Here is a 21,115-nt window from a genome sequence, read left to right on the forward strand (position 1 = left end):
TACTTGGGAATTGCAGCTCTGTGAAGAGAATAGGGGGTCACCCCTCTGCCCCTTTAACAAATTGCATTTCCCAGCATTCTTTGGGGAAAGCCGTGACTGTTGAAAGTGGTATCATACTGCTTTAAATGTATAGTGTGGATGGGGAATTAGTTCTTTATAAAAATGAATCCTTGGCTCCATATTTCATTAACATGTTCATTTGGAGATTTATGGAATGCTGTTGATTTGACTAATTAAAAACCTCCCACAAGCTGTCCAGCCAGTCTTGTTTTGAAGGTATCTCCTTACATTTCCAGTGATGACCAAAAATTTGTTCAGCCCCACTGTTACACTGAGCAAGATCGTAGTTACATTAACATTAGTGGTTTTGTACAATTAATTTCTCTGAATTATTCAATGCAAATAATGAAAAGGGGGTGAGATTCATAAATAAACAAATACCTAAAAGAAATGAATAAAAAAGTTCAATAAAGTGAGAAAGGATAGGACAGGGTCCCCAAACTAGGGGCCGGGGGCCGGATGCGGCCCAATTGCCTTCTAAATCCGGCCCGCGGATGGTTCGGGAATCAGCATGTTTTTACATGAGTAGAATGTGTCCTTTTATTTAAAATGCATCTCTGGGTTATTTGTGGGGCCTGCCTGTTGTTTCTGCATGAGTAGAATGTGTCCTTTTATTTAAAAAGCATCTCTGGGTTATTTTATTTAAAAAGCATCTCTGGGTTATTTAAAAAGCATCTCCAGCCCCCCACATTGTCTGAAGGACAGTGGACCGGCCCCCTGCTGAAAAAGTTTGCTGACCCCTGGGATAGGAGGTGAGAAAGAAAGAAAGAAAGAAACCCACTCAGTTATTATCTGCAATTGACTGAACAGGAAGCACCCAGTAAAATGTTATAAAGGAATATATTTCTTTTTTTCTACCCTTATGCAAGCATATATAAAACATCATCTAGAACTAGAAAAAGATTAGAGCCATGGGTGGTTCATCATCAGTGCTTTGCGTTTACAGGTATGGACCCAAGGACAGTTTGTAGATTTATTGCCATGTTAGTTTTGAGAATCCTTGGAAAAGACCCTGATGTTGGGAAAGATTGAGGGCACTAGGAGAAGGGGACGACAGAGGACAAGATGGTTGGACAGTGTTCTCGAAGCTACGAACATGAGTTTGACCAAACTGCGGGAGGCAGTGCAAGACAGGAGTGCCTGGCGTGCTATGGTCCATGGGGTCACAAAGAGTCGGACACGACTAAACGACTAAACAACAACAACAAGTTTTGATAATAATGGTAGTACTCTTGCAAATGGCTGCACACTGTGCAAACATTGTGTGGGACTTTATGTCCATACTGATCAAGGAATGAAAGGTGTTCTAAAAACCCTAGGAAGAGCTGGGTTGCAGAATGGCCCTGCAGGTAAGCAACTTTCATGCTACAAACATGGGTGTGTTATTAATAAGAGTATTCTTTAAAACAGGCACCCCCAAACTTTGGCCCTCCAGATGTTTTGGACTATAATTCCCATCACCCCTGACCACTGGTCCTGTTAGCTAGGGATCATGGGAGTTGTAGGCCAAAACATCTGGAGGGCCGCAGTTTGGGGATGCCTGCTTTAAAATAAGGTGAGAAGAGGCATTGAATATTTCGCTGTCTGTGGACACACTAGGTTCTTCACTCATGTACTGATAGCAAAATAACCACCCACTGCTACACTTCACATTTTTCCTCTGTTATCTCTGTGCAATAAATTGCCACATGTGAAGTTGTTCCATTTTTTTTAAAAAAAAACTAGGATTCCGAAGATAAGCAATCATAAAAATAGTTATGGCCTGCCAACTCACTAACAGCTGAAAGACTGAAGAACTGGATCTTAATAAACAAAAAACCCAAACTTTGCTGTTCATTGGGCAAAAATGACACATGCAGTGCTACTGATGAACTTAATGATCAGGACCAAGCAGATAGGTGAAGCAGAAAATCAAATTAATTCTGGTAGTCATTTAAAAATTAAATGGGATGCAGAGTACAAGAAAGGCGGGGGGGGGGGGACCAAGTTCATACTGAAAGCAGTGTTGGCCGCATGTATTACATGGAACAGCATATGCACAGCGGGAGCTCAAAAGATAAGGAGAGGATGTTTTCTTCAGAAAATGATATGTTTAAGAAATATATTTTCAGCATTTACAATGGAATTACAATGGGTGCAACAAAAATTTTAATCGTGTGGAAGAAGTTGAAATTTTAAAATGGCACCATCTGGAACGGCGAATGTTTTCATGTTAAAAATCTGCTCAAGAGGACAGCATTCAGGTGAAATTTTTTCATATAGGGTTTGCACCCAGACCCCAGAACCCCACCAAGAGCACCTTTGTCTTGTCTACACTAAGTTTAAATTAGTTAGTGCTCAGAAAAGCACAACAAACCCTCTTCTTTCTCTTTCCTGCTCATTCTGCTTTCTCAGCGCATGGTATTGAGTAAACTCTATGGCAACATTATCTATAGCCATAGCGATATGCAGAAAAATATTACATTCTTAATGAAATAATACATAATTTCTATGTTATATTTTAATAATGTATTTTAAAATGATGCCTTAAGCTCTTCATGAGCACTGAATTAAAACAGCACTGACAGTATCGTTTAATAATAATAATAATAATTAAGGATACCTTGTAAGAAAAAGTGCATTTAAGATATGGAACCCACTTCCCAAACAGGTAGCTCTAAATCTTTTATTGCTATTAATTTTCCACATCATTAATTTACGATTATTTCTAAGTTGTCCATGTAATAAAACTCAAGGTTTTATTATGAAATGTTACATTTCCCAAGAAACCCCTTAATGTTGCAACCTGTCTCATCTCTTTTTTACTTTCCCTGGCTTTTGTCTGTTTACCACCTAGCTCTTTGCTTGATCTTCCTCCTCAGTTTCATGCTCCCTCACCCTGCCTTGAAGTCCTCCCTTCAGTCCACCCACTCTTACTCTCTCGTCTTCCCTCTCTCCTTCATAGTACGCTCCCATCCAACTATCCAACCAATGTTCTCTCTCAGAGGCTCCCACCCAACCGCTCTCTCTCTCCTGCCACCTCTTTCACTCCCATTTTCAATCAAAGTCTCCCCGCAAAGTCACTTCCGGTCTGACTGGCTCGCCTTCCAGTCAGACCACCAACAACTCAATTTACCAGAGAGGATGCTTCCTTGTCTACACCATTTGACAGTTAGAGCAAGAGAGGGACATGCATTGCATGTCGAGGTCCCCAATCCTCCCTCAAATAAAACACAATTCACACAGAATTTTTGTTTAAGGTTTTCGGCATAATTTTTTTGGCCACAACATTATTGATTACAGAATGTGAGTGGTTGCTTAGGCATTGGTTCGCAACTATCTGTTCCCGCCTAGAGGTAGGAACAGAACTGACATCCGCAAGCCTGTGAAAGTCAATAAGGGAAAACATTTTGGGGAGAGAATAGAGCTGGGTGCCAGGCCCTCACCTCTCCCTCAATGCTCCCAGGGGCTCTTGCGTGGCCCCAGCCCCTTGACAGGGGTTCAGACAAGAGCATGGCGAGCCCCTAAATTCCTTTAATGGAATAGCCTTGCAGCAGCAGCATTGGAGGGGGAGGCACAGCCAACCATACCCCCTCCACCAACCAAATTTAACCGCAACCTTACAAGTTGTGACGATTTGCTTTGCAGTAGGCAAAAAACCAAATGGCACCGGCCAATCAGCAAAATGGAAAAAATCCTACCAGGCCTCTGCCCCAAAGCAGACGACCCCATGGCAGGCATAGCAAGGTCAATGTGAACAGCCCTAAATATAGGGAGGGTGGGCAGGTGATCTGATGCGCGCAGCGAAAAGAGGCAGCTCAACGCTGCGTGCAGGGAATAAATAGCCCCTTGGCTGTCAATCATAAATTACAACATCAAATTCTCCCCAACGACCAAGAGGTGCCCAATAAGATTCGTGGCCATCCAAACTAACCCACCCAGCAACAGGGATGTCTTGTTTGCCCCCACCACAACACGTGCTCTCCATGAAGGAGAACACGCTTTGAAAGAACAGGGAAGTAATGCATGAGTGTTTGGCATAACTATGGGTGGAAGATCAAGACTTTATGCCTAAACAGGAATATGATGTGCACATATAGATACAGTAATGATATTATGTCGATTTAACATAATTCTAAACTAGCATAATTCTAGCCTTGCACAGTCTATAAAAACTGAACTACGACATTAACTGTCATTTAATGACATTGGCAGTACAGGCCCACTATACTATTTGTTTGGGGAACAACATGGTATATTTATTGTAAAACTATTGTTGATGTGGAATCAGTGGCGGATAACCATTCTAGTTATCCACTACTAATTCTGAATCGACAATAATTTTACAATAAATGTACAACATTGTTCCCCAAATTAATTTTATTCAAGACTGAGCAAAGGCACACTTTTATTCATATATTTCAAAAAAAAATCAACAAGAAAATTATATGAAGAAACTTTCCTATAATGCAAAGGTGTGAACACTATAAGGCAACAACTTAAATTACTATCAAAAAAGTAGGTGGGGAAACAGTAGGAAGAAAACTGCAGCTAAATCAGGGACACAAGATTCTCACATCCAACTCAAAGTATAATACATTGTTCTGTCTCTTACATGGTTGGTTAGGAATCATTCAAGTGTGTAATATTCTGAATTGTAGTTAGAGGATTGAGATGTTATACATTCCCGATTTCAGAGGGAGGGAAAGGGATTGTAGCTTTTCTTAGCACAGGGGTAGAAAGTTATATTCAAGCAACTTAGAAGAGACAGTACCTTAGCATTCCATAGTGCCATCAGCTACAATCTGGTTCTTTAAAAATATGAGGTTTTATTGCCATACCTTTAAGAAACATTATGATGAACTGTAGGTTCAGTTTGCATTTCCTTTTCCTTTCTTACTCAGTAGCTTTGTAATATAACCACTCTTTCTTAAGTTGGGGGCAAACATTCATTGTGTGCCGGGTTTCCAACTTGAATAAAAATTGGGGGGAGGGGGGGAGTGTTAAGCCCGTTTCACATAATTGATCGCAAGATGTGGCAGGCAAGCACACCATTTGAATGGCAATGCCCATCAACTTTGGTGGGAGGGGGGCTGCTGAGGAGGAGGCTGATCTGGCACCCAGGAAGTGTGCCGCAGCTGCTACTGCCCCTTTGACAGTGGGCAGTGACTTACTTGCAGGTTCTGCTGCCTTTGTGGATCTTGGCACCTGAGGTGAAGCACTTTACCTTGTGTCATGGGTGGACTGGCCCTGCCCCACAGCCTGCTACAAGGGAGGTTTGGATGGCAGCCTAAGTCTACTTTTACAGATGATATATTTTTTTATAAAAACAAACAAACTACAACACAAAAAAACCCAGACCACAACCTTGACTGAATATGTGGATATTTTTCCTCACAGGATAGGATGAGTGAGAAAGATTTCAAAGTGTACCTTAAGAGAGCTATGGAGTGATAATAATATGCCCTGGAAGCTTGCATTGCTTCCTGCAGTCAAACAGTAAAAGTAAAGAAAAAGCCAATAATCAGAACCGGCGCTAAAATTAGCAAATACCAAAATTCAGGTCAAACAGATGTGTCCCGACAACCAGCAATTTCCCCCAAAATAGTGCCAAGTCTTACTGAAATCTTGCTAATACAGTTACTGTAATCTTATTTGTTTCTATGTGCTCCTTTTATGGTTCTGCTATTAGCAGTCTGTATTCTCATGACATCTTATTTAAAACCCTGTTCGTACCAAGTTACAAGGTTGTACTGAATGCAGTACTCATGCAGTGGGAATTCCTGGTGCCCACCTCCTCCTTCCAGCCTCCTGTGACATTGAAAAGCTAAGAGACCCTCAACAAAGGTCTAGAGTGTGGGGGCAGGAAGCTATAGCAGGAGGAGCTTTCAATATACTCTTGCCCAAGAACTGAGACTTCCTACAGAGGCCCTTCTCACTGTCCCTTCAGGTATCCATGAGGAGACAGTGCATGGGGGCAGCTTTTCTGTGCTGGCCCCCTGCTGCTGGAACTCCCTCTCCCAAGAGTTCTTTACAAGTCTTTCACTGCTTCAAACCTTTCTTTTGGAAAGCTTCTTCAACTTTCGCTAAACTATGGTTTAGATGCCTGAACATGGCTGATGTCTCTCAATGGAACCCGACACATAAGGTTACTGTGAGAACAAGAACAGAGAATCCCATGTATATCAAACCTGAGCTTCTTGGAGGAAATGTGGATTACATACGTAGTGTCGTGGACTAGCTGGATTCAGAGGAATCGTGGGAGGCAACCATTGGGGCAGGGTAAGAAGGGGGTGGTGGGGATTGGTGGTGGGATGATGATGTATGGTCAGAGGGAGAAGAGGGAGAAGACTGGGAGGAGGAGGTGTCGGAAGCTGAAGAGGCTGTGGCAGAAGGCAGTCCAGAATTAGGGGCAGGAGAGGAGGGGGCAGGAGGCTTCTGAAGAATCCAGGGGGTCCCCCCCCTCCTGCTTGAACCAGCTCCCCTTCCCCCTGAACTCTTAGAACACACAGAGAAATGAAAAAGGGCAGAGCAACAAGAGGGAGGACAATGGAGCCTTAGGCTGCCAGGGGAAGGAACTTGGCTAGGGGAAGAGCCTTAGACAATGGTAGGAAGGCAGGGACCTTCAATCCTTGCAACTGCTTCATTGGGGCAAGACCTACTGGGAAGAGGTTGATGTGACCACTAGGACTGGGTTGTTTTGTTTTTGTTTTTTAATAAAGAGTTAACTTCAATGACATCAGGTACTTTATTGTTTTATTACTGACCTACACCTGATTCCAGTTCCTGATATGTAATAATTATTAGATAGTGAAGAGAGTTTTTATCATCCTAGAAAATAAACCAATGTTACCGTATTTATGGGAAAGATATGCAAACTGTAGACATAAGAGTGTGTTGCATAGCTCTTTTAGGGAAAGAAATGTGGTTCTCTTCACTAAAATAAGTAATTCCAAAAAAATATGAAGAGTTGGTCCAAAATTGATCCATGCCACTGCCAACAGAAAGTCTTCTACTGTTGGGATAAGGATTACGTTATTATGTGCAGAAGTAAAGAGCCGCACTGAATTGGTTGTACTGAACCCAGTCATAGTAATGACTAGCTCTTCACAGTGCTGCTTATTTAGACACCTCAAAATATTTTACAGATGAGGGCGACTGTCTAGTGTCTCTGTTTTACAGATGCTGAAAATGGAAGGGAGGGAGAGAGGGAGGGAGGGAGGGAGGGAGGGAGGGAACGACTTACTCAACATGTGAAGATTGGCTTGGTATCCCTCTTAGAGCCACTTTAAGAAGTTGCTCTCACACTATCTGTTTCTATCAGCAAAGTGAGCACATTATGCTATCAGCAGAGCCAGCCACTCTTTAAAAAAAGAAGAAATCTGCTGTAGGTAAGAGGACAAATCTATATGGATATTTGCAGAAGCCTCTTGAGAAAATTATCTTACTGGGTACTGCTGCTTCTTTTTCTTCCCTTTCCTGCAACACACACAGAGCCCTCATTTATTTGGTGGCTGTTACAGCAACACATCCCCTCTGGTTGCCCCCTTGTAAAGCTTCCCACATCAGACAATGTGGTGGCAAGCAAAGCACTGATGGAGGAGCATGTGCCCAACACCTGCTGTTCAGAAGAAGAAAAAAACAAGTTACCATCATGGAAACACCTAATTCATGCCAGAGACTTCTGTGCAAATTCTACAGCCCAAATCTGCTATCACTGTCATGGCACAGATGGACCATTCAGCACCTTCTGACACCATCCTTCTGACACATCTTTCCTTCTCTATCCTGCTCACTGTTGCACTAAAACACACAGGGGCTATTCTTCAGTTCCTCCTAGCTGTGAATTTCTAAATGTTGGAAAGAAAAATTCTAACCACGCTGAGATCACCAGCCTGCCTTCTCTTTATTTACACACTCTGATGCGGAAGCCTTGTCTCCAAATTCAGGAGTAGGCAGCGATTACTCACTGGTGAAGGAAAGGCAATTTGCACATCCTCAGAGGCACCCTCTCCCCATTTCACAGCACAAGATTCCAGGACCCTCCAGTTCGTGTAGCAGGGCTGGGAAAGACCTCTGCTAGTTCACCGCCAGTTCATCAGAGACAATATGCACTAGGCAGATCAATAGTTTGGCTCAGTAAGTATAAGGCAACTTTTATGTCCTTCATGTCTTCCAGAGCTTACTTCTGAAATTCTAAACAGGTTTGAGATGAAATATCTGATTCATCATCCCTAATGGCAAATTAGGAGCCAATCTTAGGGGTGTACACTTCCTTCCTTCTTCGGTGGAGCAAGATTTAATTTCCACTTAGTTCAACAGAACCTATTCCCAGGTAAGCAGGTTCAGGGTTGCATGCATGCCAGCAAAACCATGATTTGCAAACCTACTTGAAACCATGGCCAAAATTCAGTAGTTAAATTGGTTCAAATAAAGCCACGAACAGACAAAGGAAGGATTTGTCTCTATATAAAGGAAAGAAAGAAGGAAGATAAAGAAGTGCATGTTCTGAGGATTGCCCTCAATTGCAAAATTAAAAATTAAAAAATTGCATGATGCCAGTATTACATCTGCACCAGGTTTAAGCCTTAGGCTAAGATCAATGGACCCAACAAAAGCTGGTGAATTTATCAGTTTTACCTAGGCATGCCAATGTCCTTTCCTAATTTAAGCTTACTCCTGGAATCTGGTGTAACCACAGCTGTAATTTTGGGTCTTGCCAAGAAGAAACCAAATTTGCATTTTTTAAACTTTATCTTATGGGATAAAGTTTGGGAAATGGCCACTGCCGTGTACGATGACTGAATTTGAAGCTGTATTAAAATACAAAAGGAAGGGTTTGCATTTTCTCCACCCCACACAATGATTATCTAACAATTACAGCACAGCAGGTGGAGCCAACTTGCCTAGACCATTACCTCCATAGCATCATAGTTAAGTCAGCCTTAATCAAGTTACCTCTTGCGACAAATCAAGGTCACGAAAACTTGTAGCAAAAGAAACAGCGGTTTGCCAGCCCACATGGCAAAAGTAATAGAACTGCATATGAAAGATCAAAAGCAACACTGCCATACAAAACCAGAGACCTGGATTTTTGGTGACTGTTTTATACTCTGGTGTATACTTCTTCAGTAATGCATCATGGATTCTGATTTTTTTAAAAAAAGTATACTGCTGTTCTACTGCGAAGGAAACCAGTAACAGACTTCAGATATATTATAGATTCTCTGTCAGCACATTTATTTATTGTTTGCTATGTTTCATTTGAAAATCCTTTCACTTCGGACTGAATATCAGTTGGGGGAAAACACCTAACAGCATTTAGCTAAATACTGGAGTATGAATGTGTGTGCATGTTACTGATTGATTGATTGAATTTATATACCGCCCTATACCCAGAGGTCTCATGCATGTGTTATATACTACACAGGACACACATGATTTTTTTGCAAGGATTTCTACATTATTTGTCAGAATTTCTTTGGAACCTTTTTTTTAAAAAAAATAACAAAACTTGTAATATGACATACATAAGAAATTAGCACTGTGGTCCAATGCAAAGGTGCCGTTTTAACTTGAGGAACATACTGTACTTTTATGTCTTCCCTTATAGGATTTGTTATTTTTCATATTTTTTAAAACAGAGAGTAGGAGAAACACACAGAGAAGAGGGGCTTCTGCCTGTTTTATCCAAATGGAGCATGATCTTTGAATAGTGCACCACCAAATCCTTCTTTGAAATTAATGTTAAAATATGTATGCCCTGACTTCTGATTTATTATATCATTGACAAATAGTAAAGAGGACAGGCACGTCGTAAAGTTTATGGATGGAGTGATGGCATGCACAATAATGTCTCGTAAAGAATAACAGGGAGGGGGAGTTATTTATTCTTGTGGATTCGAGAACGTACAGATAGACTGTCTGCGTGCACAGAATTTTTCATAAATATCCCACAGTGCACCCCATTGTACAGCCGCCATACATTAATTAGAGCGTTCAGCAGACACTGCAATGTGTTACACTCACCCAAGTGAATCTTCATTTTTCACATGCAGGGCCTTACTAATTAAAATCAGCTTTGCAATTAAATGTGGAAAATTGTGTTAAACTTTCAAGCATGGTTTTAAGGATTGAGGGGGGAAGCCAGGGGAAGGAAGCAATGTATTTATTTTTAGGGTGTTTTATTTTGTTGCAAATGAATTTTTTCCATCAATATAAGAGCCAGCAAAAAGGGACGTGTGAGGATTTCTCCTCCCGCCACCACCCCCGTATTATAGATGCTCCTCTCTGTTGCAAGTTGCAATGCTCCACTATCTCTCTGCCAGTACCTGGCCCGGTTCCAATGCTTTTAGTGAGTGCTATCTGTCAAGGCATGAATAATACAGCCCCTAGGCTGTCGGCAGAATCCAAATGAGGCATACATCAGGAAGCAAGCACTCGACTTTAGCTCCAGAACATGCTCCTGTGAAGACAGGCAATTATTCACCCACGGCTGCAGCCATGGCAATCAAACTGGTGGGTGAAAAGGTATAAGAAACATTGGGGGGGATTGAAGAAGAAAAAGAAATATGGTGCAACGAGCGGAGGAAACTCAATAATTTTCTAATAAGGGAAGGTTTTCTAATAAGAGAGAGAGAGAGAGATTGGAGTCCTTTCATTTTTTAAAAGTCTGGATCTGAACTGTTTGTCTAAGACTTCAGAGGATGCTAAAGCAAGCCTAGTTGTTTTGTTTTTAAAAAGTGCACAGAAAGGTAATGCTAAACAGGCAAGTATTTACTTTTTAAAATAAATTTTCCAGGTTTCCATTTTAAAAAATAGGGGATAAAAAGGAAGAAAGAGATAAGGACCCAAGTATTGTAATAACATTCGGTATCAAATGGACTATTAACAAGGGGGATATTGATTAAGGGGCTAAAAGCAGAAGGCATCCCATTCCTGCCATCATGGGGGTAGTAACTTCACACACAGGTTTCACCCCTTAGGACTTTAGCAGATGACCAAGGTGGAAGGGAAGGATGGGGAGAGAGATGGAGTTTTATTTTTAGCTCTGTGCTTGGATTCAGGACTAGTAGCACAATAACCTGTTCCTTTGTTAACGGGGTGAAGGTGAGACTCCATCCTTTGCTGTGGACAGATGGCTTTTTGCCACCTTTTAATTGGTTGGTTAAATGTGATTAAATAATAGGTAAACACTGTGCACAGTAAGGTGAGGGCCATAAAACAAAAGAAAAAACCATTCATGAAATGACAAGGGAAAGAGTAATGCTAGTGCTAGTGCTAGCCAGATTACTACCCTCCAATTTTTATTTTATTTTATTTTATTATTTTTAAGGCTGTATATGCACTCTTGTCAGAGTGATCAACTGGGGAGGCCAAACTAGATAAAATACTAATTGTGTGAATGCAATTGACATGCTTGTTTTTGTTATGTAAATAGCAGCCACAGGGACTCTCTCTCTCTCTCTCTCTCTCTCTCTCTCTCTCTCTCTCTCTCTCTCTCTGTGTGTGTGTGTGTGTGTACTATATGTTTACTTTATATCTCCTTCCCCCTTCCACAATTGGGGGGGGGATTGCCTCTCCAAAACTGGCTATTTATTTTAAAAGAAAAAGTAGTATTTAACATTATATCCAGTCTGGGCCACAATCCATTAAAAACAAAAGAGTCCTCTCCTCCAAAACAAAAAGACAAACAGGCAGGTAAAATGTGTAAATCAGCAGTGATGTCACACGTACAAGTTTGAGTGCAATTTAAGGTGTTTTTACTTTTTGGGTGATTCTTAAAGCTCCTGATCAAGGTGACCCAACTTTCCTTACCAAGTGGGCAGCAGGAGTCTTTCACAATGGAACCTGCTGGTTTTCATTTTGTATTTTTATGTTGTGAACAACCCTGAGATCTACGGATGAAGGGCGGTATACAAACTTAATAAATAATATTTTTTTTCCTTTAATGTAGTTATGATTTTACTGTATTTTTAAACCATTCACACACACACACATATGCTGTCTTGAGCATTCTAATTGAGAGTGGAAATTGGGACGCGAATTCTGCAAAATAAATAAAACAAAACAGGACCTTTCCAGGTTCAGATGTGGGTGTTTACAATGCCAGAGTAAGATTTTGCTTTCATTTGTATCTGTGGTGCTTCTTCCCCCAATAGCTATGACATCACAATTCTGAGACATGCATTTCCAATACGCTAGCATAACTAATAGCCTCATGAGTTCCTCTGATTCCATTTTAAACTATCTAAATTAGTGGCTGTCACCACATCTTGATGCAGCGAATTCCTAAGTAATGTGTGGTTAAATAAGTACTTTCTTTTGTCTGCCCTGGAACCCCCCCCCCCCAAACTAATCGGTGGATGATTGCAGGATCTAGCATCATCCTGAGATAGGGAGAAAAGCAAGTGCCCTGAGTTTGTACTGTTATAAGTTGGGGGGGGGCAGGACCCCCTAAACTCCTGGGTGCTAGGTCCTCCCCATAATTCCTGGATTTAGTCAAAGTTGGGATTAATCAAACTGTGTCAAACACTGCTGGATTCAGTTTCTGTTAATGAGCCAGGCCTCTGGCACAGCTAGCTGAGTGTGGGTCATTGGAGGAACAGAGCTAATAATGGCTCAGCCATTAAACCAACAATAAAGCCATTAGGAGGGTGAAGTCTATACCAAATGAGGAAGGATGGGGTCCCTCCTCCAGCGGTGTGTTGGTGGACAGAGACAAAAGCGTATAAAGGGTGTAGCATTTCAGTTTGGAGGATGTAAGTGAACAGGAACCAAGTGCCTGTTTTACAAGCTTGAGAAAGGGGCCAGAATAGAAGGCAGGCTGTCAGTTTTGTGCTGCAGAGAGGGTCAGACATGCTGCTTGGCGTCTCTTCGAATCTCAAGCTGCAGCAATGGGAGAAATAGGATCCTCCTGGGATGAGAATGCTCTGCACTCTCTCCATCTCAGCTCAGGTTGCATATGTGTGTAAATAAACCATCCTATATAATAATGTCCAAGTTGTCCCTGTGTCCAGTTGTCCCGTGTGTCCCTGGGGTACTGCGCATGTACCCCAGAGACACGGGGATTGGACGGAGGGACAACGGCCAACCGCCGCTCCGCCAACCGCCGCTCCGAAGCCCAGTTTCATGCTGGAGGTGCGCGGCGAGGCGGCGGGGGAAAGAAGCGCTTCCCCCGGCAGCCTTGCCGCGCACCTCCGGCATGGGACGGCGCTTCCTCAGCCGAAGCGGCAGCGGGCGCCGAGGGAAGCCGGCTTTGGCTTGGTGGCGGCGGGAAGAAGAGGAGGAATTCCTCCTCTTTTTCCCGCCGCCGCCAAGCCAGTCCCCAAGCCGAAGTGCGGCGCGGCGGGGGCTTTTCGCTGTTTGACTTCCCGGAGTGAAGGGGGAGGCAAACGGTGAAAAGCATCCGCCGCGCCGCACTTCGGCTCGGGGACTGGCTTGGCGGCGGCGGGAAGAAGGGGAGGAATTCCTCCCCTTCTTCCCGCCGCCGCCAAGCCAGTCTCCGAGCCAAAGTATGGCGCGGCGGGGTTTTTCGCCGTTTGCCTCCCCCTGGGGGGAAGGCAAACGGCGAAAAGCCCCCACTGCGGACTGGCTTGGCGGTGGCGGGAAGAAGGGGAGGAATTCCTCCCCTTCTTCCCGCCACCGCCAAGCCAGTCCCGGAGCCGAATTGCGGCGTGGCGGGGGCTTTTTGCCGTTTGCCTCCCCCTTAGCTCGGGGAAGGCAAACGGCGAAAAGCCCCCCCCGCGCCGCAATTCGGCTCTGTCCCCCGCGCGCTTTAGTTTGGGGAAGCAGGCAGGGAGACGCAACAGCCCGGGAAGCTGCGGGCTGTTGCGTCTCCCTGCCTGCTTCCCCGAGCCGTAGCGCATCGGGGGACAGCCGAAGATCGGCGGGCGCTGTTTGCCGGGGTTGACAAACCCTGGCAAGCGGCGCCCGCCGATCTTCGTGTGACAGGCAGTGGGGAATGCAGGCAGGCAATAGAGCAAGCGCCTGCCTGCCTTCCCCGCTGCCAGTCCCCCCGGTGCTTCGTGCAGCGCTGCTGGGTGCCGACCCGGCAGGCCGCTTCCTTGATCTGGCGGCCTGCCGGGTCGGCGCTGATCAGCGCTGCGTGGAGCACTGGATCGAGGAGCCGGCATGCATTCTAGCGCCCGTTTATTTAACGGGCTGAAGACACTAGTATATCATAAATCCTGTGTTGTCCTCATTGTCCAAAAGGAAACACAAACCCTGCTACCTTGTGGAACCTCACAGCGCATGGAGATTGGGGTGGTGTAATGGGTAACTATAGTTTGTTGTCTGGCGAAAACTGTTGTTCTCCCCCTGCTTTCCTCCTCTTGTGGGTGAAGGAAGGAGGACAAGGAAGGAGCTCATAACTCCAAGGCACATTTCCTGCCAGGTAAACCAAGTTGTAGATTAGGAGTGGGAAACCAGTGGCCCTTCCTGATGTTGCCAGAGCATAGCTCCCACTATTCCTGATCAATGGCCATGTTGGCTGGATCTGATTGGAGTTGGGAGTTCTCAACAGCCTCTGGAAGGCCACAGGGTTAGATTATCACGAAGAAGCGTCAGGTTCCATGCATGAAATAAAGCTTCCCAGTTCATTCTCTCAGGCACAAGGAAGGAGCATGCAAGCTGAGGAAGTGGAGCTGCTGACAAAGCACAAAGCAATCTACAAAGCCCGATCCAATGAGATGTGCTGGAGGATGTAGACACACGGTATTTTGGGTACTGGTGTAAAGGTTGGAGAACTGAAGGAATTGGAATGGGCATGAACAGAAGGAACTGTTTCAGGAGCAGAAGCAGCAGTAATGTTCAGATCAATTTAATTTGGTCAACGGACCAATATTAAAACATTACATATTCAGACTCAATAGCAGCAATCTGTCCTATGTCTGTGAGTATCTTTATTTTAACACTGATCTTGGACTGAAGAAATTCAGCCAGCTATACTGCAGATACTAAAATTAATAATTACTAGGAGACTGCTGGATGAACCAAAAACCACCTATCTGTTCAAATATTGCCTTCCAGTTGAAAGTCCTGAGCACAGTGTAACAAATGGCACATGTCTGTAATAAAGAGGTGGCCCTTTACAGGAAAATAGAAGTGGTACATACTTACAATCTGGGTACAAATGCTTTCAAATGCAAAACTGCAATATTGTTTCCATTCATCAGAAATTAGACCATTTCCTGCTTCCACAAACGCACAATGCTATTCAAAACAAAGACGTATTTGCAATGTGGAGGGGGGGGGAACTCTTTTTAAAAAATTATATAGAGTGTCAACTGAATGCTTCCTTTCCAGTCCTATTAATAAGAGGTCTGTTCCATGGACATAACTGATAATTAGGGTGTTAAGAATTCGCTAACAGCCAGAATTTTTTTTGATACTTTTCCAAATTGTCTTGTGAAATGTCCTCAAATTTTCATTTAATTAACAGCTTCAAAATCCAGTCTGTTCATGTATTGACATTGCAGGATCATGTCAAGAAAGCAAAATAATAATAAAAAATACATCTGAAAGTGAAACTAATTTCAACCATGGATCCTTAAACACATGAGCATTTATACCCTCTAATTCCTCCCCTCCCCTGTATCATAAACATATATTAATTAAAATATTTGAAAACTATATCTATATTCAATTAAAGCATAAAACTGAACTTAATTTGTTAATTATGCAATTCTTAATAAGAACCTAATATTAATATAATTCAAACACTGGATTGATCCTGGAGTTTGCTAGAGGGAAAGGTTTCATGATACACATTACTCACTCATAAGGAGTGCTTTTTGCACTATGAAAAAATGAAGAAAAGGTGCAACTTGAAATCTAAACTCAAAAGAATCATATTTTCCTTTGGCAAGCTAATAAAGTCAGTTATTCAACTCTTTGAAATAACCCTGTAGATTAGACTGATATATATTTTAAAATGTGACATGTAAAACTATTGCTGATTCTTCTCTATCTGCATTCAGAAAAAAAACATTCATCATGTTTTGGGTGTTTGTTTGATACAGATGCTAATATATAATTCTAATATATTAATGAGCTGTTCACTCCTTTCAAGTGCCTTCTGAATTTTTTTTCTCTACTTGGGACCTTCCTCTGTCTTGCAGCAAGCCGTGGTTTTATTTCTTCTTCTCTCATCACTTCCAGTCTGTCCTGTTCACCTTCTGGAAGGATGGCTGAGTTTTAAGAATGACAGCGCAGCCAACATTTTCTCCTCATTTTTCACACAAACACACCCCTACACTACTCTGCAAATTTGCCTCTGGAGACCACCTGGTAGTCTGCAGATCACATTTTGAGAACAACACCTATGGACACATCTTAAGTCTGAGCAGCAAAACTGTTATTTGGCCTTAAAAACCCATTGCCATTGGGAATCATCAATCAAATTCTAGGACCAATAAATAAGTTGCATGCTGCAGGCTTGAGCCCCACTCGTTTATTCACCCACAACCTTTCCCAACATAAATCTGTGCCACATGAGGAATCAGATACAGTATACCGATGCCACTGCTGTTGCTGCTAAAAGTGTTCAGGCTTGGATTAGATTTCTTGCACCATCGGCCAGGATTCCCTTGGTCTGGTGGAATCTCTCATAAGATCATGGTAAAAGCAAACCCTAGCACCTACCAGGGCCCTAATTCTAAAACTGCTGTCTTAGGACTGGGATATTATACTGTGAAGAAATTAAATGGCTGAAAAACTAAAGAACAAAACAACACTTTGGATATTATTACACAATATTTAATGCATTTTAAGTCTGCTGTTATTATTATTTAGTTCAGGTATTTATATACCACTTGATAGTCAGAATTTCTAAGTGGTGAAGTCCACAAAGCCTTGTACTAGGCTGTGCACATCTGTCTAATTGTCGCCCATAATATTTGCGAACATTGTGATGGCGGCTTCCAATGACCTGAGTTTGACACTTGTGTAATAGAAAGGAAGCACTGAGGCCAAAGTGGATGCCTTCGAAAACCAATCAACTAAGTACGGTACTTTTTCTTGTGATTTTAGGGTGGAACTACTATGGATAGGGGTATGCAGGTGGCGCTGTGGGTTAAACCACAGAGCCTAGGGCTTGCCGATCATGTCGTTGGCGGTTCAAATCCCTGCGACGGGGTGAGCTCCCGTTGCTTGGTCCCAGCTCCTGCCAACCTAGCAGTTTGAAAGCACGTCAAAGTGCAAGTAGATAAATAGGTACCGCTCCGGCGGGAAGGTAAACAGTGTTTCCGTGTGCTGCTCTGGTTCGCCAGAAGCGGCTTAGTCATACTGGCCACATGACCTGGAAGCTGTATGCCAGCTCCCTCGGCTAATAGAGCGAGATGAGTGCCGCAACCCCAGAGTTGGTCACGAGTGGACCTAATGGTCAGGGGTCCCTTTACATTTACCATGGATGGGCAGCCCACAGTTTAGTGACAAAACATCTGTAGAGGAAACTTCAATCCCCAACATATTCAGGTAGAGACCTCTCTTTGAAACCCTGGAAAGCCACTGCCAGTAGGCAGTGCTGAGTTCAATAGACCAATAGCCTGATTCAATATAAGGCAGCTTCATATGGGTGGTATGAACACTATGACTTCCACTTTCTCAACCGGATCCCCCCCTTTCCCATTACACTTGCACCCTGCCACCCCCAAATCTGCTCTGGACAGTTGGGAAAAAACCCAGGACCTATTTAGGAGGCACATAGGGGAAGGAGACAGGGCTGAAGTCCTGTTGCACAAGCAGAACTTGTTGGGCTTGTGCAAAGTGCTACTTAGCACCATGCTGAATACAACCCACTGTTCCTATTCCCCTTTTTATATTAGTCTATGGCTTGCCTCAGATCTCCTCTGTGTTATGCTCTGCTGGTCTTTGGATGTACGGAACGGATGAGCAGCAGATGTATATGAATCCCTTGAAACCACATGTCAACGAACTTGTACTTTAAACACAGAAATATAAAGACCAATCTGAAGTAAAGGCCATTGAATTAGGTCCAAACAATGGAAACGAAGGATTAACAATACTAAACTAACATGTTGTTACTGGAAATTTTATCATTCATCAAAGTCTACAAGGCCTAGCTACTGTATTAATGGCAATAATATAACCATCTGGATCTCAAAGACTCATTATCACTAATCTGTCCTAGAATTGTCCCTTTGAATCTATCCCCGCCATTGAACTCCCTGTGCTCAAAAGTCTAAGTTATTATTCCAGTTATGAACTATATTAAATGATGGAAATCACAATAGCCGGGGGTGAGGGTGGGGAGGTGGAGGTGGATAAATGTAAATAAGATCTCATTTTAATTTGCCCCACATGAACCACTAAACTGCATAGATTGCCTGACAAAATATAAGCAGAAAACGTGTATTCATGAAAAAGTGTCTTCACTAAAACAGCACTTACATATTTTGTATTTCGGGATTTACTTTTCTCCGTAAATAATATACCTAACGGGAGGTAAAGGTAACTCGACCGTTAGGTCCAGTCGTGGACGACTCTGGGGTTGCGGTGCTCATCTTGCTTTACTGGCCGAGGGAGCCAGCGTGTGTCCGCAGACAGCTTCCGGGTCATGTGGCCAGCATGACAAAGCCGCTTCTGGCGAACCAGAGCAGTGCACAGAAATGGCGTTTACCTTCCCGCCAGAGCGGTACCTATTTATCTACTTGCACTTTGACGTGCTTTCGAACTGCTAGGTTGGCAGGAGCTGGGACCGAACAACGGGAGCTCACCCCGTCGCGGGGATTTGGACCGCCAACCTTCTGATCGGCAAGCCCTAGGCTCTGTGGTTTAGACCACAGCGCCACCCGGGAATCAAACGGGAGGTAGGTTTGAATAGAAAGTGATGAAGGAACACCTCAATATCTCAGTGCTTGTTTCCTTTTGTTAGATTTTCATTTTACAATGCAGTTTTGCGAACAGAAAAGTTAATGATTGGGAAAGTGAGACTGCAATTAGGAGCAAAGAATGGAACACAAATAATAATAAAAGAATTCTTCTATACACTATTAGACCCCCAGTGATTGTGCCTAGGTCATCAGCAGAATCATGCCAGGTAACCTGCCTACTAAATCGCTTTATTATTTGCATAAACACACACACACACATTACCTTCTGTGTCTTGCATATTTGCCACTAACATGACCACTGCCATCACAGCCAGGAGTAGGGCAGCTGTAAAAAGGAAGGAATTAATTATATAGGTGTTAGTGTGCTGCACAGAGATTATATTGAAAGCAGGCGGCAGGTATTACAGAGATGGAGGGCAACAAAGACAGAAAGAGAGAAATCAAATAACTGAAGGAAAAGGGGTGGGTGGGGATGCTTTTTATTAGCAAATCCCAGGGGAATTAATTTCATCAGTGCGGCAGGGCATGAGCAAACCACCAATGAACTTGAAAGTGCATTATAACCATTAAAAGGCATGAATTTTCTAAATTGCTAATGGGGATACATTTTACACTCGGCGCACTAACCTGAACAGCTCTTGTATGGCTGGTTCCACGGGAACTGCAGAGAGATGGAAAATATATAAAAATTTATCATCTATCACAAGTACCCCCTTCTCCTGCTGAAAATTGCCAAAAAAGGCTGTGTAAAAAAGCAAGGGTCAGAATGAATCATGCAAAGAGATTCTGGAGGATGAAGGTCACCCTGAGCAGGGGCCTTGAGTGATTTACTGAAGCAAGAGACGTACCTCGAACACCTTTGGACCGTGTGCGATGGCGCTTCTCGTCTGCATCCACCTCCATCTGGGAATAGATTAGCAGGCAGTCAATGCTCTTATCCTGCATGCACAGACTATCAATGCACAGGCTGATACAGCCTCTCTCTCACACACAATTTATTGACAATACTTTAATTCCATTTTATCCTGCAAGGGGAGAGCCTGCATTAAGAGGGTTCTTTTTTAAAAAAAATATATGCTCCCTACATTTGTTTAGAAACAAAAAAATACCCACATGGCATTTTTTTTTATTCTAATCACCTGGCTTATGTGCTCTCTTCCTCTTAACCAGTTTCATGACTTAAAATACCTGTATAGTAGGTTTCCTTCCCCAGCCCCAGCCCCCAGTTTCTTTATAAAAAGTCTTTCTTTAAAGAAAACCAAACAGAGGGAGGATATAACAGATTTCTCTGCCGTTTGAAACTGAGGTCAGGCGCTCTAGCATATTAGGAGGCTTTTAAGAGAGAATTTTAGGCAAAAGAAGAAAAGAAAACAGAGCCAGAAGCACAAAAGAGATATTAAGGCTTGGTATGTCTGCCTGGTCTTGAAACTGCTTTTTCTGCTTGTGTTTGCTGTCGCCTCACTTTGGATAACTTAGAATCATAGAATATCATAGAATATGATATTGGTCAAGCCATGTGTTATGGATTAATATTATAAACAATGACTTCAAGTTTCATCAGCACAGGTCCTCTAAATGAATCATGCTCCCTAATCAGAGATCCATAGGTGTGCTCATATATGCTCCCTGGAAACATATACCATATTCATGAGGTTCCCTTTAATGTCAATGGCAGGACTAGCTCTACATGCATAATAAAGTGGGGGGCTGGCGTGTTCCATACATACTTGTATCAAATGAAATGAATGCAGAAGACATTTGTGGAGGCAGGCAGCTCTGATGAGGCTAGAAGCTCCCATACCCAGAAAAGACCACTGGATTGACGTGACAGGATGGCAAAGAACCAAAGTCATGTCCAGTCATGGCAATGTGAGGATTTCCAGTCTAAGGGCCAAACTAGTTGAGATGCCTAGCAAAGCAGGTTCTGTCCATAGGATAGAACATGGGTTGCGGAAGGGCTAACAAGATATCCCAGGGCCTGGGTGGGCGGGTCAGTTTGGATGACCACTGGTATCTGATTGGAGGGAATGGTTGTTGCTGGGGAATTTAGCATGTTGGAATTGCTTGATTGACAGCCCTGTCAATATATACATAGCTGCCAAGTTATCCCTTTTTAAAAGGGATTTTCCCTTATGCTGAATAGGCTTCCTCGCGAGAAAAGGGAAAACTTGGCAGCTATGCATATATGCATACTGAGCAGTTTGTGCCACCTCTTTGCTGCT

The 21,115-nt window shown here is 43.1% G+C and overlaps 1 protein-coding gene across 2 annotated transcripts in view; it reads right to left on the reverse strand.

Moving 5' to 3' along the window:
- The window catches only part of MYT1L (myelin transcription factor 1 like), a 104,518-nt gene extending 84,722 nt beyond the window's left edge, over positions 1 to 19,796 (reverse strand). For both annotated transcript variants that reach the window (XM_060272462.1, XM_035109921.2), the window contains exons 1-3: positions 19,742 to 19,796; positions 19,521 to 19,554; positions 19,156 to 19,218 (exon numbers count right to left, since the gene is read on the reverse strand). In XM_060272462.1, the coding sequence (XP_060128445.1) occupies positions 19,156 to 19,218; positions 19,521 to 19,554; positions 19,742 to 19,796 (152 nt within the window). The remainder of the gene's footprint in view (positions 1 to 19,155; positions 19,219 to 19,520; positions 19,555 to 19,741) is intronic.
- Between the last annotated feature and the right edge of the window lie 1,319 nt (positions 19,797 to 21,115).

This window comes from Zootoca vivipara, chromosome 3, assembly GCF_963506605.1.
Source record: "Zootoca vivipara chromosome 3, rZooViv1.1, whole genome shotgun sequence".
NCBI lineage: Eukaryota > Metazoa > Chordata > Lepidosauria > Squamata > Lacertidae > Zootoca > Zootoca vivipara.